The 22,502-nt window shown below is 58.5% G+C and overlaps 1 protein-coding gene across 5 annotated transcripts; it reads right to left on the bottom strand.

Moving 5' to 3' along the window:
• Positions 1 to 3,449: 3,449 nt before the first annotated feature.
• On the bottom strand, positions 3,450 to 20,561 carry LOC102239879 (jmjC domain-containing protein 7). 5 transcript variants are annotated; one of them, XM_014534825.1, is made up of 25 exons: positions 20,025 to 20,560; positions 17,143 to 17,296; positions 16,810 to 17,063; positions 16,435 to 16,491; positions 15,862 to 15,957; positions 15,573 to 15,649; positions 12,531 to 12,603; positions 12,100 to 12,236; positions 11,853 to 11,984; positions 11,494 to 11,537; positions 11,267 to 11,309; positions 10,964 to 11,018; positions 10,548 to 10,675; positions 10,102 to 10,185; positions 9,777 to 9,814; positions 8,810 to 8,945; positions 7,295 to 7,431; positions 6,831 to 7,053; positions 6,559 to 6,676; positions 6,126 to 6,263; positions 5,833 to 5,937; positions 5,490 to 5,669; positions 5,009 to 5,175; positions 4,271 to 4,454; positions 3,450 to 4,151 (listed from the first exon to the last, which is right to left on the bottom strand). In XM_014534825.1, the coding sequence occupies exons 1-25, from the start codon at positions 20,050 to 20,052 to the stop codon at positions 3,898 to 3,900; spliced, it is 3,042 nt and encodes a 1,013-aa protein (XP_014390311.1). In that variant the 5' UTR covers positions 20,053 to 20,560; the 3' UTR covers positions 3,450 to 3,897. The 5 variants fall into 5 exon arrangements, with proteins under 5 accessions (XP_014390311.1, XP_014390310.1, XP_014390313.1 ...); XM_014534824.1 differs by having other exon boundaries at positions 4,271 to 4,457; positions 20,025 to 20,558; XM_014534827.1 differs by lacking the exons at positions 15,573 to 15,649; positions 15,862 to 15,957; positions 16,435 to 16,491; ... (1 more) ...; positions 17,143 to 17,296; positions 20,025 to 20,560 and adding exons at positions 13,725 to 13,806; positions 14,050 to 14,107 and having other exon boundaries at positions 4,271 to 4,457.
• Between the last annotated feature and the right edge of the window lie 1,941 nt (positions 20,562 to 22,502).

The raw sequence follows: 22,502 nt of genomic DNA, 5'->3' as shown, positions 1-22,502 counted from the left end.
GTGAGTGGCCAAGGGACCACCATGACAGGAAGCATCCATTCTCCTTAAGGTGAGGGCTGCCCGGGGAGACACTGGCCCCAGGACATGCTGACTCAGCAGGGAGGCCTCCCAAGAGCAGCCAGGGGGCTGGAGCCAGGGGCCTTGCCGGAGGCAGAGTTTGACCCATGGCTGTTGGTGGCAGGCTAAGCAGCAGGCTGAGAAGCTGGCATCCAGCCCTGAGCAGCCAAGCAGGTAGGCTCTGGGGGAGCCCTGGGTGTGGGGGTGGGGCATTGACTCCCTGGTCCTCAAGCTGCTGGTGTTTAATCATCCTTGGAAGTACCTATAGAGCCGTCAAGGTGAGGTTTATTGTCTTTTTGCAAAGAATTCAAGGCCCAGAGAGGGTAAGTAACTTGCTAAAGATCGCACAGCTAATTAGTAGCAGAGGTGGGGCCAGGCTGGATTCCTTGGCTGCCTCCTGGTCCTATCCGCCTCCTGTGGAGTCTGCAGCTCTGACTCCCGAGCCAGCCCGGATCCCCACGGGCTTTTCCAGGCTCTGCTCTGACCCCGGCGCCTTCTCCATCTTTCAAGGCCTCACATACCCTGAATGCACTCCCTTGGGGTGTCATGTAGACAGTGGCCAAGCCCAGCGCTAACAGGAGGGATGCAGAGAAAGCAGCCCCGGGACCCTCTGCACGGAGGGAGTGTGTTCAGGGCATGTCCTGAAGCTGCTGGGGCTCTCCCAGGAGCCCCTTCCTGCTCCCCCGTCTCGCTGGGCTCCTGGCTTCGTTCCTCACACTGTCTGTCCCCCTGGGATCTCCCTGAGATGTCCTTCCAGAATCCCACAGGGACTTGAATCTCCTTCCGACTGAGCCTTTGTTAGCCCGCCAATCTTTAGCCTTCTAAGAGGCGGGATGTGCTCGGGGAAACCGGGTGCATGGCTGTGCAGCACCCCCACATGGACAATTCTCAGTGCACAGGGAGCTCCAGACGCAGGGACATCTTAGTCTGTTCAGGCTGCTACAACAAAAATACCACACGCTGGGTAGGTTATAACCAACATTTATTTCTCACAGTCCTGGAGGCTGGGCAGTCCAAGATCAAGGTGCCGGCAGACTGGGTGTCTGGTGAGGGCGTCTTCCGGTTGCAGGTGGTACGTTCTGACTGTGCTTACATGTGGAAAGGGCGAGGGTGCTCTCCGGGTCCTTTATAAGGGCTCTACCCTCATGACCTAGTCACCTCTCAAAGGTCCCTCCTCCTACTAGTATCACCTTGGGCGGAGGAAGGGGGGTATTCAGACCATAGGAGGGAGCGTGCAGGACTCCGTCTGCAGCTGGCCGAGCATCTAGCCTGGGGCTGACCGGTATTCTCTTGCTCTGCAGCCCACAGTCTACGCCCAGAGCTCAGACCCAGACCTCTGGACTCCCTGGCTGAGTACACGGAGGAGGCGCCCAGCACGGCCACGCCACGCAGGCAGGGCACCTGGGTGTGTGGGTGGGCGTCCTGAGCCTCCAGGACCAGCACAGATGCACCCTCTCGGAGCTGAGACTCAGAGCTGAGACTGCCAGTGGAGGGAGTAACTACGCCACGCAGGCAGGGCACCTGGGTGTGTGGGTGGGCATCCTGAGCCTCCAGGACCAGCACAGATGCACCCTCTCAGAGCTGAGACTGCCAGTGGAGGGAGTAACACCATGTTTGAGACCCTTGACCACCCACCCCATCTGGTGCAAACCCCTGGCTCATTCTCAACTGTGCCAGTAGAATCAGGGTCATGAGGCTCCCTTTCCATAGATCTCATGGCTGTCCCCCACCCTCCTCGCTGAGGGAGACGCCCGTATTCACCGACGGCCACCCACAGCCCTGGGAGCTCCCGCAGGCGGCTCCCACCACCTTTCCTGCTCAGGCCAGACCCGAGGTGCGGGGCACCCGGGTACCTTGGCACAGGCTGGAATGCGGCCTGGCTCTGTCACCTGGGACCACATACCCCTCATTCTCTGTTCTCCTCCTCCTCGCCAAGACGGGGCCTGTTGGCAGGACAGCCAGACCCTCCTGCACCCTTGCTCTTGTCCCTGCTCTCTGCCCCATCCGCTCTGCCTTCCCCAGTCCTAGGACCCTGCTCCTAGAGAGACCAGGAGTCAGGCTGTCAGCAGACAGACCCCGAGACCCACACACAGAGACAAATACACAGAGACCCGCAGCTACACAGCTCATGCTGGGGAGACTCACAGCGTAACGGGAGGCAGAACAACTGTGGTCTCCGGTACATTATCCAGTCACACTCCTGCAGGGCCCACTGATTCCAATTTATGATTCAGGTGAGGTGTGGCTTCTAAGGCTGCCATTTCTTCTGTGACTCTAGCCATCCACCCAGGACAGAGGCAATGAGAACCGGTCATCTCCCATCCACCTCACACACCTGGTCACTCCTGCAGCTGCCTGTTGGCTCCCAGTACCCATCCCACATGGATGTTAGGAGGAGGTGGGTGTTCCCAGGGAGGCCAGTAGCCTGAGGCACGAATGTGTGGAGAAGATTCTGGGGTCACGAGGCCCTACAGTCACTCTGCCTCCTGTTCTCTCCACAGGTCTGGGCCCTGAAGCAAATCCTGAGGTACCACCAAACCTCAGGGACAGAAGTGAGGACACCCTCTAGGCCCCAGAATGAGACTCTGCCACCAGGGCCCTCCTGACTTCAGGAACAGACAGGTCCCCCGGACCACAGCTGGCTCATCTGGCCCCAGGTCTGGCCACCTTACTGTGGGACAGGAAGCAGCCCTGACTGAGTCCACGACCACAGCCCGAGGTCCCTGACCAGGTGAGGACTGTCACTGCCCTCAAGTGTGCTCATCTGGGCAGGGCCAGGCTGCAGCAGAGACCTCCCGCCTGCTTAGAAAGGGCGCCGGGAGCAGATGACCCACCTTTCAGGGGAAGCCCATGCTGACTCGCTAGCGCCAGGAGGTGGCTGGGGAGACATCTTTTTGTTGTTGTTGTTAATCCTACCACCCGAGGACAGTTTTTCCACTGATTTTTTTTAGAGAGTGGAAGGGAGGGAGGGAGAGGAGACAGGACATTGGTGGCCTCCCACCTGCACCCTGCCCAGGGCCAGGGATCGAGCCTGCAGCCAGGTACGTGCCCTTGACTGGGAACCAAACCTTCAATTGAGGGCTGGCGCTCTAACCACTGAGCCACCAACCAGGAAAACATCTTGTTTCTTAAACCAGTCTTTGCCCTGTGTAACCAAGAGCTGCAATAACACGTCCCTTCTCGGCAGCAATGACAGAACCTCAATAACGCCTCACATTTGTATGAGCCTCTGTGATAAAGTGCTCTATTTTCTGCTGTACAACTACTCAAGGTAACAAGGAAGGGAGAACAGACAAGATCATGGGCTTTGAGCCCTCACACAAATCTGGTCAAGAGCTGCAATAACACGTCCCTTCTCGGCAGCAATGACAGAACCTCAATAACGCCTCACATTTGTATGAGCCTCACATGATAGAGAAAGCGCTCTATTTTACGCTGTACAACTACTCAAGGTAACAGGGAAGGGAGGACAGACAAGGTCACGGGCTTTGAGCCCTCACACAAATCTGGTCGGTGCTGCTCTGGGCTCCCCAGCTCCACCCCCGGCTGACACAGAATCTTCCCCTTACTAAAAGGAAGCCGTCTCCGCCCGCATCTCAGGGACCAGGCTCCAGCCCGTTCAGAAGGCTCGACCTACCCGGAGGTGTCTGTGGCAGGCCTGCTGGTGACTTCAGTGCCACATCTGGGTGGTGCTGGGTACATACCGTGGGGGAGCCCCTCACAGGGCTGGGGCCTCCGACGGGGCCATCCACACCCCCAGAGGTTCTGGAACACCTGGCGATGGCGGTCTCTGCCCCACTTAACCAGAGCAGCCGGACAGATGGGGAGTGAGCCTGAAAGTCAGGGGCTGGAGCCCCCGGCCAGGGTGCCGCCGTCACTGGGGCCACGCTGCTTGCGCTGCCTCCGCCGCTGCACGGCCTCCCGCAGGGCCACCAGCAGCTGCTCCTGGTTGTTGCAGATGTTGTAATGCGTCAGGTGGAGCAGCTTGTCCATGTCCTCCTGGCTGTAGGTCACCTTCGAGTAGTGGTAGGGGGAGTTGGATGAAGACAGGTTCACCTCCCCAGCCTCCTTCTCCTCAGCTGTCCGGCGGACCCCTGATGGGGAAAGAGTGCAGCCAGGCATGAAGGAAACGCACTGGGGGGAGGGGTTGGGGTCGCCTTCAACAAGGCATAAAGGATGGAGGTGGACGCAGGAGCGGCCGACGGTGGCTCACCAGGGGCCGAGTGCTCCCGGAAGGAGTCGTTGACCAGGGGGAAGTGCAGCACGGCCGGGGCCTCGGGGCGGTCGGGGTCCAGGAACAGGTGGCATTCCCGAGGCCGGCGCTGCTCCTCGGGGCTGGGCGAGATGGGTGGGAATGGGATCCCCTGCTCCTGGCAGAACCGGCCTAGGAGCTGCAGCTGCTGCAAGGCGGGCGGAGTGGCATCAGTGAGACCGGCCCAAGGGCTGCCCAGTGTCCTCAACAGCGGGCTGACTGAGCGTGGAGGTCCCCCGACACTCGGGACTTCGTGCCCAGAGGCCAAGGCAGACTCTGGTGGACCCAGCGGAGCCAGGCGAGATGGAAAAACGCTCTAAATCTGACAGCCTTCCACTGGGCTCACCTGAACAAAGCTAACAAAGCCCCGGATACTGCAACTGGGAGGAAAAAACCTTCCCTGGACCAGCACAGAAACTCAAAGCAGGGACCAACCGGGGGTGGGGAGCAGCCAAAGGGGCCCAAATGTAAAACACATTTAGCCACCTTGCCAGTTCCCATCGCCCCCACTTCCTGAGCAGCTGAGTTCCCTTGGTTGTGGATCCTATGAATTCAGTTTCCCAATCACACGGTGTCACTGTCACAGCCCCTAAGGGGCCAGACACTGGACTCCAGAGCAGATGGCCCTAGGGGCATAAGCCAGGAAGGCAGGCCAGGCCTGGGGTTGCCCACTGCCCCCCAAGCCTGCCGGCAGCCCACCTGAAAGGCTCCGTGGAGGTTGTAATCCAGCGACAAGATGAGGTCCACGTCCCGTGTGGGCCGCAGGAGGGGCGGGCAGCTGGTGTTGATAAAGTAGCCGACATCCAGCAGGCAAAGGTGGGGCTCTGCAGGTGTCAGCTGGTTGGGGAGCCCGTCCAGTTTGGTGGCTGGAAAGGTTGGGGGATGGGGTGAAGCAGCTGTCACAGGGGCTCAGGGCACCAACCCTTCGGGCCTAATGACAGCTCCTTGCTGCTGGTGGAGACCCTGCCCTCCGGCCCTGCTCTCACCAAAGCAACACCTCCACTTCCGGAGGCCCTGATCCCCAACATAAGGAGAGAAAAGGGGGCTCCGACTCCAAGCAGCCCAGGGAACTGAGCTCAAAGGGCATGGGGATGAGGTGTTACGAGGTGGGTATCTGGACCAAGGCTCAGGTGGCCATGGGATGACTCTGGAGAGCTGAGATGGGGGAGAAGGCAGGCACCTTTCCAGCTGGAGAAGTGAGGATGCTGGAAATAGTCCTTGTGGAAATGGAGGCCACGCAGGAAGTTGTGGGTGGCCTGGGGAAGTGGGCGCCGTGTCAGAAGGTCAGTGAAGAACTCGGCTATCCTGCCAGCCACCGTGGGAGGCTCCTCTATCTTCAGAAGGGGGACCTGCTCCTTGTCTGCACAGTCAAGAGGGGAGGAAGTGGGGTGTCATTCAGGAAATGGTACCCCTGGGCCTTTACTCCAGCCTCTGTGGACTCCCAAAGGCCCGAGAGTCCACAGTCCCTCACATACAGCCCCACTGTCTGCCCCACCGCATCCTTACAAGGAGAAGGCACCTACCCAGGCTGGCCTGGTCCTGTGCCCAGCGGTCCCAGAACTGGCTCGGCTCAGAGGCCCAGTATAAGCTGTCCTGGAGGTTGGCTGCATACAGGTTGCTCCAGATACCTGAACAGGGGACACGCGGGGAGAGTCCTCCACCCCGTCACAACCTGAACCTTCCCCAAGGCCGGTCCTGGGCCAGGAAACGTCTCAGTGACCGAACTGGGAAGGTCAAGGCCCACCCCCACCCCAAACCCCACCCCCAGGCCCGTTCTCCCTGCTGCCCCAGCTCCTCAGCCTTCCAACCTCCTCACCTTCCAGGAAGCAGATGCGAGACTCAGGAAGCTGCTTTATCAGGCGCCCCATGAAGAACTCGGAGCCAAAGAGCTCGGAGGGGATGAAGGCGCCGTACTTGGGAAAGCCGACCTCGTAGGGGGAGAATTCACACCACTCTGTGAGGAGGCACACAGCCTTACCACGGGGCCCAGAGCCTGAGGACCCTCGGTACCAACGTATCCACCAGTTTCACACCAGGGCAGCCTGGTGACCTGAGGCTCAGCCTTATGACTGGCACCTGGGCTTGATGCCCAAGGCCCTTGCCCGCATCCCAAAGCCTGAATGACAGTCTCTGGAAAGCATGGGGCCAGGCCCAGAAGAGTGGGTATAGTACCCACCTCCCACACACAGGCCCAGCTACCCCTCACCCACCAACCACGAAAGCAGGGGTCTCAGCTCCAGGCTCCTCACCTCCAAACTCAAAGGTGGTCAGGTTCCTCCCCTTGGTGTTGAGGGCACAGTAGATGGGCAGAGGATTCTGGCCGCGACCCAGGGCTGCCCGCTGGTCTGAGAGTTTGTGGTCATGGGGCTGGAGCAGGGGTGGGGAGATGATCTGAACCTAAAGCCATGGCTTCCTGGTGCCTGAGCCCCCCCACCCCTGCTGCCCAGGGTTGCTCCCACCTCTGGACCTCGCCGCGGCTTTGGCCACCCACTCCGCTCCCCAGGCTGCACCCTGCCCACACCTCATCATGCAGCAGCGCCTCGTTGATGAGGGCCCACAGGTTGGTGAAGCAGGCCGGGTGGCCCAGGCGGGCACGCTCGGCCAGCTCCTGCCGGTACCGCCGCAGCTGGCTGGGGGCCAGCACACCCAGCTTGCTCTTGGTCACCTGGGTCTTCAGCAGCTCAGTGGGCCCTGCCAGGTCCTTCTGAGACCACTCTGGGTCCTCGTAGAGGTTGGCCAAAGCCCTGGGAAAGCCAAAGCCGGGACCATCACTCAAGGACCCTGCTGGGCTCTGGTCTGGGAAGGCAGCCTGGCAGGCGCCCTCCCAGGGCCCCCGAGTGCGTTCCTCTCTGGCACGCGCATTCTCTTGGCCCCTCCCATTTGGTCAGAGAGGCCTGTGCAGTCTAAGAGCCTTACCACTGCACCCCCTGCCACAACCCAGCCAGTCACCCCCAGGCTTCTGCACCCCACCTGCCGCCAGCTCACCAGGTGGATCCCGAGGCGCCTGTGACATAGGAGACGCAATCCAAGAGGCCCAGCTCCCTCAGGCCGGCCAGCTGCCCATACAGGGAAGTCATTGCTCGGATCCCACCACCAGTGGCCATAACAGCTACCACTGGGACCTGAAAGAGAGGCAGCCAGGCTCAGAGAGGCCCCAGGGCCCAGCAGGTGTGCTCAGTGGTTAAGCCACTGACCGATGAACCAGGAGGTCAAGATTCGATTCTCAGTATGGGCACATGCCCAGGATTTCAGGCTCGATCCCCAGTAGGGGGTGTGCAGGAGGCAGCTGATCAATGATTCTCATCATTGATATTTCTATCTCTCCCTCTCCCTTCCTCTCTGAAATCAATAAAAATACATTTAAAAAAAGAGAGAGCGAGAGAGAGAGGCCTTAGGGAGGGGGAAGGCCAAGCCACAGGAAGAGAAAATAGTAACGCAGGGGCCTCTCAGCTCGCCCACAGCTAAGGCTGCTCAAAATCTAATCAGGCCCTAACCGGGTTTGCTCAGTGGTTAGAGCATTGGCCTGTGTACTGAAGGGTCCTGGGTTGGATTCCGGTCAAGGGAACATGCCCGGGTTGCTGGCTCTATCCCCAGTCGGGGGCATGCAGGAGGCAGCCAATCAATGATTCTCTCTTGTCATTGATGTTTCTCTCTCTCTCTCCCTCTCCCTTCCTCTCTGAAATCAATCAGGGCTCTTGATCTAATCAGGGCTCTTGGGGACGGTTCTAGTCAGGCCTGCTGAGGAGGGTCTAGTCAGAAGTAGCCTCCTGAGGGTCAGGACTGTCTGATTTTAAGAACTTCAGGGAAAACGGGCCAGACAATTCCAGGCCTCATCTCCTCACCTCTAACCCCTTAGTAGTCTGGTGGTCACTTTCTGGGAGCTCCAGGGCCATCTCCCCTGTAGCCCCTCATCCTCTCCCACAGAGAGGCGTCTCTCTAGGAGATGCCAGAGCTGACCTGAACCCCCAGGGACCATCCCAGGCCCGCAGGCAGCCCGCAGGCTGTATGTACGTCTTACTGATCGGTCAGACCAGGCCCAGCCTCACCACCTAGGACAGGCCAAGGATCAAGAAACGACGAGAAGGAAAGCTAGCCCAGTGGGCAGCTTAAATCGCCAAGTGTCTCATGCAAGCTCCATATCTGATGTGACCAAGCTCCTGATAACAAGAGAGAGGGCAGGAAGCATGGGCAGGGAGAGCCGGCTCGGCACCAGCGCGTTTGGTTAGGGACCCCCAGCTCCAGCATTCAGCACCGGGCTCTGGGCCGAGCAAGCCCGAGGACACCTGCCCCATCCAGCTTAAATCGCCAAGTGTCTCATGCAAGCTCCATATCTGATGTGACCAAGCTCCTGATAACAAGAGAGAGGGCAGGAAGCATGGGCAGGGAGAGCCGGCCGGCACCAGCGCGTTTGGTTAGGGAACCCCAGTTCCAGCATTCAGCACCGGGCTCCGGGCCGAGCAAGCCCGAGGATGCCTGCCCCATCCGGCCCAGCCCTCAGACCTCATCCTCGGGCAGGTCTCCATCCAGCCGCAGGGCCTGCTTCAGGGCCTTGGCCACCATCTGCTTCCTCCTGCTCAGGAAGGCGTGCTCCTCAGCACAGGGCCCGCAGCCCAGCCGCACGGCCAGCTCCTTCGGTCTGCGTGGAAAGGGACCATGAGGCAGCGCCTGGCCTCGTCAGAGAGAGGAAGCTGGGTCTGCCTCCCTGAAATGCGCACTGCTGTTTCTTCCCTCCTCTGCTCTCCCCTCTCTCGCCTCTCCTCTGTGTCCTGGCAGAAGTGTGACACGTGCGGATGTGAGGGGGAGCGGGGGACCCAGCCCCATGCGAGGACACACGGGGAATGTAGTAGAGGACTCACTGGTGACTAAAGAGGCCCCTCAGAGTCCCAGGTGCAGACAGGCCCCTGGTCGGACCCAACCCACTTCCTCCTCTCAGCCTCTCTCCCTCACCCACTCAAAAGCGACTCCAGAGGGGACGGAAACCAGTGTTCCCACCGCTTCGTGGTGAGCAGGCATGTGACTCCTGGTCTCGTGAAGGTCAGCTAAGGCCCCCCACAATGACTGCCCCCTGAGTGGTGCCATTCTCTCCTCGTGACTCCTGGTCTCGTGAAGGTCAGCTAAGGCCCCCCGACAATGACTGCCCCCCGAAGTGGCGCCATTCTCTCCTCTCCTCTCCTTTCCTTGCCCTCTCTGTGCCTCAAATCACTCTCCTCGCCTCCCACCTGTTTTCCAACCAAACGTTTATCAAGTGCCTCCTAAGTGCCAGGCACAGGGCTAGGCACACACCCCTCCAACTAAAGCAAAATGTGAAAAAGAGCCCTTGTCTGCTCAGGCTCCCACACGGTGTGCTCCGCCGTGGGAGCCCCCCCACCTCGCTCCTCGCTGTTCCTCCAGGCGGAGTGCCTGACCATCGGCCTGTCCCAGCTGCTTTCCCCCCTGACCTGTCCCAGTGCCCAGCCCGGACTCTCACCCTTCTTCTTTTTTCAGCTCCACCCTCATCAGTGGTTCCTGAAAACATGAATGCTCCAGTCACAAAGGTGGGCCACCTGTTCCTCTCATCCCAGCCCGAGCCACACCCCACGATGTCCCCATGCTCCCTTGGGCCCACAGCCATCTCCCGGGGGCCGGGCCTGACACCTGAAGCAGGGAGGCTCAGAGGACCTGCCCCAGGGCCTGGTCCAGCACTTATCCAGGGTGTGGCTCGAGGGCAGAGCTGCTACTGACGCAGGCCAGCCCTTCAAGGCCTGAGCCGGCCCTGCCTGTGCCACTGGCTTCCTTCCTCCGGTGACCAGTACCTGGGACGTAGGGAAGACGAGTCTCACCACTTGGCCAGAGGGCAGGGCCCTCAGGGGCACCTTCAGTTGCTCCTGGGGGGCATCCTGCAGGAGCATGAAAGAGGAACTAAGACTCTCTACCCTTCCTTCCCCGCAAGGACTCCACCAAGTGCTGCTGGGAGAGCCAGGGACAGCAGGAGGGGGCCACGAGGCCAACGTCAGCCTCACACTCTTCCCAGGGGGGCTGACTCTTCCCAGTGGGGCTGACCCTTCCCAGGGGGCTGACCCTTCCCAGTGGGCCTGACCCTTCCCAGTGGGCCTGACCCTTCCCAGGGGGCTGACCCTTCCCAGAGGGGCTGACTCTTCCCAGAGGGGCCGGGGGCTCAAGGTGAGCAGCGGGACTGTGGGAGCAGGTGCTGAGGGCAGGAGGGAAAGGCTCTGCAGCCTCACGGAGCCACGGCACATGCCTGCAGGTGGATGCTCAGCTCCGGCTCCCAGCAGGCCAGGCAGTGGAAGCGGGAGGCAGTGCCCACTGAGGCCTCCTGGGGACCCTCGCAGGACCCGGGGACCACAAGCTGAACTCTGCCTTCTGACCCTGGAAACAGGAACGAGCAGAAAGGCTGGGAACAGGACCTGAGCCCACAGAGGCCCTGGTCTTGCCTACGGGGCCTCGGACACTTCCCTCCCTGCACTGAGATGGGCGTCTGGCCCAGGATGAGGCTGGAGATGGAACGCCCCCTCCGCAGCCCCCCTGAGGAACAAGGGGGGAAGCCCCAGCATGAAGTAGCCCCCCAACCCCTGCTCCCGCCTGAGGGCAAAGGGCATCTAGTGCAAGGCCCCCTTAGAAAGGGCTGAGGGCTCTTGCAGGGGGTCAGGGACTCACCCTTCTGGTCCCCAGCCTCCTCCAGTCGAATGTGCAAGCGGGAGAGCTCCCGGGCCTGACATGAGAGAGCCCCCGACGTAAACACCGCCTGTCAGAGGCTCCCACCCGCCCAGCACCCTGGTTCTTGCTCCTCAGCCCTTTATTTCCTTGGCCTGAGGCACCAAACACTCCCTGAGGTTGTATCCTCCTGAGGAACTGAAATCCCAGGGACCCCCATCCACCTCCGCCCCCGACCCCCATGGTGGGCCTGAAGCTCGGGGAGGAGGACTAGCAGGTGGCTGCAGGGAGGGGTTCTAGACTCACCACCAGGATGCCATTGCTGACCAGCCGCTCGGCACAGTCGGTCCTGAAAAGAGCCCCCAGCGACCCTAAGCGGGGGTCCAGGTTCCCAGGTGCCCCCCAAGGAAGCCGGGCATTCCTCCTCTCCCGCTGGATGTCCCCCAGGGGTGGGGTCAGCTCTAGTGCCCTGCACCCCGTCCCTCCCGAAGGAAGCACGCCCACCCGGGACTGTCCCATGGCCCCCGACTCACACACTCTGCAGCCGAAATTCAACTTCCAGCTGCTGCTCCTCACCCTGGACAGAGAAAGAAGCAAGTTAGAAAGGGTAAAGGGGGCGTGGGGGGTGAGGGGAGGGAAGGAGGAAGTTATGGGGGGAGAGCAGGTTCCAACCCAGACGCAGCTGGGGCCGGGACCCGTGGTGGACAGCGACTGTCCATCACCGGGCTGCTCCGCCCCTCCCTGGCCGCCCCAAGAAAGCTGCCCTGGGCTCAGGTGTCCAGAAGGAGGGTTGGGATGGGACTGCTTCTCAGGGGACTGTAGCTACAGGAGAAGGGCCACACACCAGCCACCCTCCCAAGCATCGCCCTCCCCGGCCCTGACGCAGCCTTGCCTGAGGGCTCCCGAGGAAGCGCTCGTGGCGGAACTCCCCAACCCGCAGCGTCCCCACGTCATACAGCACCGACAGCACCGGGTCATCACTGGTCAAAAGGTCCTGGTCGAAGACTTGCAGCTGCACAACATTCTGGAAGGGGAAGAGGGAGGGGCTGCAGGAAGGAGGGTGGGACGGGATGAGGGGTTGGGAGGGACAGTGGCCGTGGACGGGGTCAGTGAGAGGGGCCGGGTGACTCCAGGCCCACCTTGAGCTGCCTGTGGATGCGGAAGCGAAAGCTCTGATTCCAGATGGGGTTTCTGCTGTTGTTCACTGTGCGTGTCTGCAGCCTCTGGCTGGAGGCAGTGGGCAGCCACAGAGTCACGTAGCAGTCAGGGGGGGTCACTGTGGGAAGAAGGCACAAGCACCCGGTGACGGCCAGGAGCCCTGTCCAGCCCGGCCCCACAGGCCCTGTCCCTCCACCGCAGGCAGCCCCGGAAGACCCGGAGACCAAGGAACGGGCTGGGTCGGAGGCAGAAGAGCAGAGGCAGAGCCCCGACTGTGACTTTCCTCCAGTCCTCCCCTGGGCACCCTCTCCAGGCCCCCCCTGCACACCCAGCCCTACTCCCCTCTCTTCACACTGCCCCTGCCCACTCCGAACGCCACTGCAGCCTGTTCCCCGCCCTGGGCAGCACTCACCTAGGTCCTTGGAGGGCAGGCCATGGGCCTGTAGGACACGAATGGTGAGCAGGCAAGTCTCGGGCACCTTTGCCTGCAGAGGAGAGAGAAAGGGACAGGTTTGCTGCAGGCCGAGACCCAAAGGAGACAAGGGCCTCAGGAGAGGCTGGGGCCCAGTCCTGAACCCAAAGGCCCAGCCCTGCCCAGAAGGAAAGAGGCTGGTAGCTGCTGGCGACCCCTGCCAACGCTTCCACGCGCTCTGGCCGGCTCTGGACCCATTTTGTACATGAACTCATCTAATCACACAACCACCAGATGACCAACCCCACAAGGAAATCGAAACAGGAAGGGTAAGTAGGCACTTGCCCGAGGTTCAGGGCCAGGATCGGACCAGGTGCGCTCCAGATCTGTGCTCTCGATCCCACACGAACCCGCTTCCGGGCCCTGTTACTAAGTCTCCTTTCACCCGCTTCCCCAGCTCACCCTGGACGAACAGCCCAGGCTGGTCTTGGGCAGGAAAGAGACCGTCAGGCCTTGCGCCCCCTGGTTGAGTTGCGCCCCCCTTTTTTCCACCCCCCGCACACACACACTCTCCACCACTGGCCAGGGCACCGTTCTGGAAATGGGCTACTAAAGTGGGGACAGCAATTACCAGATCAGACTGCCCACAGGTGGTCAAGTCCTTCAGGTCCTACAAGGTCCGGCTAACAATGGTCCTCAGGCAGCTCCATCTAAACCCAGATCCCTGGGTCTGGGCTGTGACCCTGGCAGGTTGCCAAGCAGGGAAAACCTGTGCCAGCCAACCCTTCCTTTTGGCCTCCAGCCCTGCCTCAGAGAGCGTCCTGCCTCAGAGAGGGCCCTGATGGATGGCGGAGTCCAGAGAAGGGCCGGGGAAGCTCACCTAATAGCAGTGTCAGCCCTGGGCTCCCACCCCAAGCAACTGAGTCAGAGGAGCAGTAGAGCAGCCACTTCCGTCTGGGGCCCCGGGACAGCACTGGGACTGCGTTGCCAGGGCCCACGTCCACGGTGCCAGGGAGCTCTGCCTGGAGCCTCTCCCTCGGGCAGGAGGAACTCAGGACAGTCCCTCATCCCAACGCCCTGCCCCTTCCCTGGCGTCTGCTCACCACCCTGGTCCAAGAAGCCCACAGCTCTGCTGAGACAGCAAAAACCAGGCCTCAGGGGGACCAGGGGTTAGAGTGGAGCCCAGTTCCCTACCTGTCTTGCCAGAGCCATGAGGCCGAGAGTCCTCGGAACCAGGTATGTCAGGCAGTGGCCGGAGGACTGAGGACTGTCAGCTCTTTAATCCAGAGCCAGGGATGTCCCAGCTGGCTCCAAGCTCCTCCCTTGTCCCTCCCCACTGCCTCTGCTCCACCCAAGTCCCACTTTCCTGGACCAGCCACCTGCACAGGAAATGAAGCATCTTAAACCCATACGAAACCACTGGCCTCCCTGTGGTGGGGGCTCAACACCCCAAAGACCCATCCTCTCCAGCCATCGGCATCTGTGCCCACCCCACCCGCCCTGCTCTCCCAGCTCTCACCTGGAAAGGGGGCCCCCAGGAGAGCTCGCTGTCCGAGGCTGAGCAGAAAGAGACTGGAAGGTGGGGTCTGCGGGAGCCACTTAGGTCTGGAAAGCAGGGGATGGGCCCAGAGCAGCAGCAAACGGAAGAGCCGTGCCCCCCATGACAGGGCCTTTTGCAATCTCCCAATGCCAGTGTGACAGGAATACCCAGTCCGGCTGAAGTGGTTGGCCAACCCGAGGAATGCCCCAGGCCCCATCATGACCTGGCAGGGGCGGGGTTTGTTCTTTGAAACAGCCCTTCAAAGCGGCCGCCCCAGCCCTGTGCTGGTGCTGGGGGATGAGGCCTCTGGGCTGGCAGTCGGGAAAGGGGGCTCCCATCCCCAGGGCCTGGTTGGTGGGGAGGGAGTCTGAGCTCGGAGACCCACTCCTTCCACAGAGGAAGTCTCAGGAGGGGCGGGGCTTCTGTCCCCTCTCGGCACCACAGCCCAGCAGCTGCCCTGGAGCTGGGGAATGAGACAAAGCCAGGAAGACTGGGCACACACAAATCACAGCCATCTTTTATTGAGCTTTTCCTCTGCGCCAGCCTTGCTGCCCTCACAGATACCATCTCCGGTGCTCACAACACCCGGAGGTAGGAACCGTCATTATCTGTCTTACAGACAGGTCCCCAATGCTCCGAGGCACTCACTCACCCAGGGTCACGGAGGTGAGGCTGTGCCGCACCTGGCGCCTCACCCCTCCTCCAGTGCAGGCTGCTGCCTCACCGGTGAGCCACGCCCGGACTGCAGGTACCCCCTGCTCCGGTCCGCCTCCAGAGATCCTGCAAAGCTGGTCGCAAGCCGAGCTGGGCCGGGAGCCAGCACACTCTGACTCCACGTTGCCTCTAGAATTGACCTGGCCCGGGAGGGGCGCAACCTTTTCCACAAGTTGTCATGGGCAATATTCATTCACCAGGCCTCCATCAGGCAAGGCCCGAGGCCTTCGTGAGGGAGTCGAGCAGCTGGAAGTAACTGTACTTGAGGTCATACTCCATGTCATACCAGAAATTCACTGCAGGGAGAACGAGACCTGAGCACGAGGGTCCCCCTTCTGACCTCCAGCCTCCCTGACCCACCTCCCAGATGCCCTGCCACAGGTGACCGAGCAGGTCCTCACCAGCAATGCAGCCATGGGACTGCCGGACATGGTGGAACCACAGGGCCGGCAGGTAGAGCATCTCACCAGCCCGCACCGTGCAGCGAAGGGCCTGGGCCTGGCTGTAACTGGGGTACCGAGCCAGATCTGGAGCCAACGGGTCCAGTGGGATCCAGGGCACCTGGGGACACAGCGGATGCCAGGGAACAGGCTCGAAGCCCCAGGCCCTCTAATTCCATCTTTTCCAAAGGTAAACACCATGGGCCCTGTCCTGCTCAGCACTGGGAGGCCCCAGACTTAGGGGTTTTTCAGAGCAAGGTGCCACCACCCCAGCTCTTTTGTGCCTGCTCCTCAGAGCCCAGGTTCCCACCCTTCCCTCTCCCTGGGGCCCAGGAACAAGACACACACCTTCTCCATGGCCTCCTCATCCACCATTTTAAAGGAGCCCGCTTCAGTTAGCTGGTAGGTTGCTGGAGTGTACATCTCTGAAACCAGAGGGAGGAAGGTGTGGGGACCCTCAGGTGGCCTACAATTTGCCGGCCACAGCCACTTGCTTGTTCCCTGGTACAGGGGCAAGGTCAGGAGTCCCAGTGCAGTAGAGACACTGTCCACACCTCAGGCTGGGGCACCAGCCAGCCCAGGGCCCTTCCACCTTGGGCTGCTTGCTCCCCAGAGCCCCGCAGGCCGAGCCCCTTACCATAGGGGATGAAGGGCCGGTCACTGGGCGGATGCAGCAGGAAGTGTTTCTCTCCCGAGACCACACAGTAGAGGTTCTCATAGTGGTCCTTATGCACTGCCAACACAGAGGAGGCCCCGGGAGGGATGTGAGGGGCCAGGCACAGGAGGGGCAAACAACCATGCTGGACACCTGGCACCCCAAGACAGCTTGTGGGGTAAGAGAAGAGCACGCCACGCCAGAGCAGAGAGGGGGTGCCAAGGTGCCTGGTGGGTTGCAGGCATTTCTGATCTCTGTCCTCCAGGGACTGACACCTGCCAGGCCCTGGGCTCATCTCCACTGAGGAGAATTCTAGCAAACAGGGCTCCCCCGAGTTCACCCCTGACCTAGATGGCCTTTGCAAAGCTTTCTAGGGACGTAGAAGAAACAATGCCCTCACCCCCAATGCTATGGGTACCTTCCCCTCCTGAGCTGCCAGGGGGCCCCCTCTTGCGTCTGAGCCTAGAATCCCAGAAGAAATCTTAGAGGAAAGTCAGTCTAACTTCCGTAAGGCCCAACCTTCCACTCTTGGTCTCCTCCCCACCTGATACCTACATGATGTCACTGCAGCCGCCTCCCCCAGCCAGAAGTTCACAGCATCAGGCATCTTTCCTGCAGGTGGGAGGGAAGAGGGAGAGTTAGGAGGGTGGCCTGAAGGTGAGGCTTGAAGTAACCACCTTACAGCGATGCTGGGCCAGGACGTGGGTGGGCCTTGGCCAAGCTTTCTAGGGACCCAGAAGAAACAGGGAGAGAGCAGAGGGAAAGGGCAGAGGCGGGCCACTGGTGAGGGGCAGCCATCTTCCATTCATTGAGCTGAAGTTGAGGCCTGGGGACTTGAGCGTTCAGTGCACAGCACCTGACCCTGTAGGGCCAAGAGTGTGGGCCAAGTCACCAGTGACGAAAAGAAGCAGGTCCCCCATCTCCACTCACCCAGCGCCTCGGAGGCCCAGGGCACGTGGGGCTCCAGATCAGACAGCAGCTGGGGCAGCTCGGTGGGGAGGTTGGAGCACTGCTTCTGTACGTAGAGGACCCCTGGGTGCTGGGCTCGGCCCTCCAGTACGTCTAGCACGCAGCTCAGGGGCAGGCGGCGCTCGGCGGGCATCACAAAGCGGTCCCCTCGCACGGCATCCGCGTAGCCATCCGGGGTCACCGCCACGCTCACCTCCGTGGAGCCCGCCGCGGCTCTGGAAGAACGGACATTCGGACATTCGGCCCTCGCTCAGACGCCACAGAGCACCACCCACACCCCCGGGGCGGCCCCACCTGAGGTAGGGGAGCGACCACTTCTGCAGGGCTGGCCAGTGCTGCAGGGCGTGGCGGATGATGCAGGGCCTGTTGGGGCAGACCCAGTCCCGGTAGAAGTGGAGTGGAGTTGGGGGCTGGTCCAGGTAAGGCACAGCAAGAGGCACGTTGAGCTCTGAGAGAAAGAGGGGAGCGGGGGCTGAAGCCAGTAACATCCTGCCGCTGCCCCACCGTCTGCATCAGAGATGCCCCCGGGTAGGCCACCCTGGGTCCCTAGACAATGCCCACTGGTGACCAAGGGATCCTGGACAATCAGAAACTGAAGAATGAGGGACACTTAAGGGAGAAAGTGTGACGTACTCACAAACACACCACTCTGGGCCACAAGAGTTGACAGGGCCAGGGCTACTGTTCAGCCCATAATCCCAACCCTCCATGGACCATGCCTGGCCTGTACCATGGACCATGCCTGGCCTGTTCATGGACCGTCGGCTTTCCACTCTGGAGTGGCCAACCTCCTGGCATCCAGTAGGAAAGGCAGCACGGAGGTGGTACTGGGAGCTCCAGAATGAGTAGAGCTGAGGCCCAAGGTTAAGGGCTGGGCTGAGGATGTGTAAAGCACCTTCTAACAGCGATACTTACTGAGCACCTCGAATGTGCTCAGTACTTGGCTTGGCCAATGTGGAGGTTTCAAGAGATGGGCCAGTCATCATCTCAGGGAGCTTACAACCTAAATGGGGAGAATGACCGCCTCACAAAACCACAGGAGGAAAAGTGAACAGCATCACCATCCTCGGACACCCAGGCTGCCGTGTGCACTGGGCAGGTTGTGCAGTGAGCCACCGGGGCAGGTGTCTGCAGTGGTCCTGGGTCACCTGAATAAAAATCTCCTTCTCCCTCACTCCTGTCATCCTATTGACTGTCTCCGAGTCCTATTGATCCTACCTCCTATGTCTCTCAAACCACCCCCTCCTCCTTTGCCCTGCTGGTGTTCACATTCACCAACCTCCTTTGGGTCCTCAAATGTCACCTCAATGAGGCTTCCCTCCATGGCCCCTCTTTTTTACTTATTGGGGTGACATTGGTTCACAAAACCATACAGGTTTCAAACATATAACTCAACAAAGCATCATCTGCACACTGCATCGTGTGCCCATCGCCCCCAGCAACGTCTCTTTCCATCCCCTTTCCCGTGACATTGGTTCACAAAACCATACAGGTTTCAAGCGTATAACTCAACAAAGCATCATCTGCACACGGCATCGTATGCCCATCGCCCCCAGCAACATCTCTTTCCATCCCCTTTCCCCCTTTGACCACCTCTACCTCCTCCGACCCCACTTTCCCACTGGCTATGACCACACTGTTGTCTGTGACTATGTGGGGTTTTTTGTTTTGTTTTCTTGTGCCTGTGTGGTTTTTTGTGGGTTTTTTTTTTCTTAATCCCTTCACCTTCTTTCATCCAGTCTTCCAACCCCCCTCCCCTCTAATAGCTATCAGTCTGTTCCATGTACCTATGCCTCTGTTTCTATTTTATTCATCAATTTATTTTGTTCATTAGATTCCACATTCGAGATCATATGTTATTTGTCTTTCTCTGACTGGATTATTTCACTTAGCATAATAATCTCCTGGTCCATCCATGCTGTTGCAAAAGGTAAGATTTCCTTTTTTGCGGCTAAGTAGTATTCCATTGTGTAAATGTACAACTTTTTTAAAAAATATATTTTATTGATTTTTTACAGAGAGAAAGGGAGAGGGATAGAGAGTTAGAAACATCGATGAGAGAGAAACATCGATCAGCTGCCTCCTGCACACTCCCTACTGGGGATGTGCCCACAACCAAGGTACATGCCCTTGACCAGAATCGAACCTGGGACCTTTGAGTCCGCAGGCTGACGCTCTATCCACTGAGCCAAACCGGTTAGGGCTGTACCACAACTTTTTTATCCACTCATCTACTGATGGGCACTTGGGCTGTTTCCAGATCTTGGCTACTGTAAATAATGCTGCAATGAACCAGGCCACCCTTTAAAAAACTGTAACCTTCTCCCAATAACCCTTATACCCCTTCCTTTATTTTCCTTTTTTAAAAAACTTGATTTTAGAGAGGGAGAGAAACATCGATGTGAGAGAGGTTCATAAATGGTTTGCCTCCCATATGTACCCCAACCAAGGATTGAACTCAACCAGGGATCAAACTTGCAACCTAGGTATGTGCCCTGGACCAGGAATCAAACCTGAGACCTTCCAGTGCACAGGACTTACACTCCAGCAAAATGAGCCACACCAGCCTGGCCCCTTTATTTTTCTATCATTTATCACCATCTAACACACTACGTATTTCACTTATCCAATTGTTTATTAGTCTCTCTCTTGGTAGAATGTGAGCTCCATGAGGGCAGGGATGCTTGTCTTGTTCACTGGTGCACCCCCCGGAACTAGAGTGGTACTGAGCACACAGTGAGTGTTCAGCAAATATTTGCTTAGTGGTTGAATGAAAGTCTCCATCTCCTGGCAGGATGGTTGCTACAGTGAACCAACTTGTTTCCTTGGCTTAATTCTACTTCCTCGCAAAGCATCACTCACCCTGGCCCCAGTCATTTCCTAAAATACAATCTCATCTTGTCACACCCCCAGTAAGAACATCCTTTGATGACTTACCTCTTACTCCTCACAGAACACTGCCTGCCTTGTCACGCATTCAGGCCCAGCCTCCTTTTCCCGTCTGTGCCTGGTGCCTGCCCCTTACCCACACTCCTCAGGCAGTGCCAAACTTTGTTCCTACTGCTCACAGTCTAGAATGCCTTGCTCCTGGCTTTTGTAAAGGGTAGAGGGCTTTACTGTGTTATTTTCATCCTTGAGGTCTAGCCTGAATGTCTTAACCCCCCATGGGTGGTTACCGCCTCCTGCTCCAATCGGCCACTGCATTCATTTTCCCTCTGGGGTCACGCTCTGTCTCTCACAACCGCATCTCACGGGTCATCTTTGCCTTGCTTTGCAATCAGTTGGAAAGTGAATGTCATTAGATCAAAACTTGGAACTGAGTGGAAAACAGACCCTGGTGGGCCCAGGAAAACTGAAATGAAAGAGCTGGCATGTGTGCCTGCTTCATGGACAGAGGGTAAGATGAAACTTGCCAAGCAGACAAGGGAGCAGAGGGAAGGAACTGGCGAAGGGCCTTCCCAGTCACGTCAGCCCATCAAAGCAGTCACCCTGGGGTGGGGGTGGGGGTGGGGGTAATATGGGGCTCAGTAAATCTCCCTCTTGTCCTCGCTAGGATTTTTTAAGTACAGGAAAACGGACTTTTTCCCTTTTTTTTTAAACCCTTTGTAGTTTCTGTAGTTACTTCAGTTTTACTTCCTCAGCATTTAATAGTTCTTCCTGTAGAGCAGGGGTAAGGAACATCGGCCTGCCGTATAAGGCGGGGCGCACAAGGCCACAAAAATCATGTGGTCCGGCCCTGCCAAGGCATTGGGGTGAGTTAATTAAATGTCTGACCCAGTACAGCAGGCTAATTTTTCAGTTGATAATTTGTATGGCCCGAGAATGACGTTATAAATACCCAAGTGGCCCTTGGCAGAACAAAGGTTCGCCGCCCCTGCTTTAGTGAATGGCCACTGTTTTCTCCTGGGCTTTCGAAGTGAGGGGATTTCAAAAGGGATCCGAACAACTCCTTTGGCCAAATTCTTTTGCTGGAAATTTAGCCAATAACACTCACACGTGTGCACAAACACTCCAGGCCCAGTGCCGCATCACTGCTCCTTGGACACACCAGGCACACTCCCACTTCAGGGCATCTGCCTGCCCCTGCCCTCTACCCTATGCTCTGCTCTCTTCCTTCAAGGCTGTGCTCAAATGTGGCCTTATTAAGGCGGCCCATCCTGACCATCTTACATAAACCTGCAACCTGCCCTTCGGCCCTATACACTGAGGTCTATCATTCTGCTTTGTCCCCCGCTCCCCCATAGCACTTACCGTGTAACACCTTTCTTTACCATATAATCTACTCACTCAGTGTGCCTATGACTCACCGTCTGTCTCCTCACTTGGGATTGTAAGCTCTATGAGGACAGAGGTCAGTGATGTATCCTAAACACTCTGAACAGACCCGGGCGCACTGAAGTGCTTTATGTACAGTCATGAGCCACTTAACAATGTTTTGATCAACAATGAACTGCAGATGCAACGGTGGTCCCATAAGGTTTGTGGTGATGCTGGCAGTGACATAAAAGTACGTACAGCACATGCAATTATAGTAGCAGGCTATAATATGTAGGTGTGTGTAAATGCACTCTATGATGCTTGCACAACAATGAAATCACCTAGCCTCACATGCAGCACATGACTGTATCTGCTAACTGAATGCTCAAAGTATTCGCTGCAGCACTATTGGAAACAATAGACTGGAAATGACCTAAATGTCCAGTAAGAGTGGGCTGATTAAGTAAATTACAGCACTAGTACCCAGGTGTGAAAAAGACTGCGGTACAGGGATATGGAAGGATCTCCAAGATACATACCCAGAAGAGTACGTTTAACAGGCTATCATTTGTATAAAAAGGGAGGTATACAGTTTTGTGTGTGGATACAAACAGCATTTTTTTTTTTTTGGTTACTCTTTACCCAAGTATATTTTTTCCACAGATTTTTAGAGAGTGGAGGGGGAGGAGGGACACACATAGATTGGTTGCCTCCTGCACAAGCCCTTGACCGGAATCGAACTCACGACCCGTCAGTGCACAGGCCGACGCTCTAACCAGTGAGCAACACTGAGCCACACCGGCCAGGGCTAAACAGTATTTTTGGAAAGATGCAAGCTGGGGCTTAGAGTGGGAGGAAAGCTTACTTTACGTTATAAATCCGTTCTTTTGTAAGTCATGTGCCCATGTTCTATTCATTGGTGAGAAATCGCTTAAAATAGAAAGGGGAGAGCGGAAGGGAGGGAAAAAGAAGGGAGAAAAATAAAAACCAAGCGGCGGGGGACCAGGGGTCACTTGCACCGCCGCGCCGATTCTCCCCGAGCTCTGCCCGCCCCGCTGGGAGGAGTCGTTCTTGACTAGAGTCCAGCAGGGGTTCAGGGAGGGAGAGTCCGACCACCCCGAGGACTTCGCGACGGGAACGGGGGGAAAGGCAGCCACGGGCCCCTGGCTATCAGCGCGGGCCGGCTGTGGGGAACAGGACGGCACCCGCACGGCCAGTCCCTTCAGGAACCCACGAAGGTGCGCAAACACGGGAGGAGGGGGTTCGGCAGAAGAGTGATCGGAGAGGAGGCATCAACCAGCTCCGTGCGCGAGGTTTTGCGCTCCTCGAGGATAAGAACTAGGGCGCGCCCCGGGGTCGGCGGCCCAGGAAGCACCGGGGGCACGCGACTCGGGGAC

The sequence above is a fragment of the Myotis brandtii genome, unplaced genomic scaffold (genome assembly GCF_000412655.1).
Source record: "Myotis brandtii unplaced genomic scaffold, ASM41265v1 scaffold133, whole genome shotgun sequence".
Classification (NCBI taxonomy): domain Eukaryota; kingdom Metazoa; phylum Chordata; class Mammalia; order Chiroptera; family Vespertilionidae; genus Myotis; species Myotis brandtii.
This window is presented reverse-complemented; position numbering and strand designations above follow the sequence as displayed.

Excerpts from the sequence above, each read along its gene's own strand:
- LOC102239879 (XM_014534824.1), bottom strand. The coding sequence starts at position 20,052 with ATGCAGTGGCCGATTGGAGCAGGAGGCG. Across the intron at positions 11,985-12,099 it reads GCATCCACAGGCAGCTCAAG|AATGTTGTGCAGCTGCAAGT; the intron begins GTGGGCCTGGAG and ends TTCCCCTTCCAG. Across the intron at positions 6,677-6,830 it reads AGGCGCTGCTGCATGATGAG|CCCCATGACCACAAACTCTC; the intron begins GTGTGGGCAGGG and ends CCCCTGCTCCAG.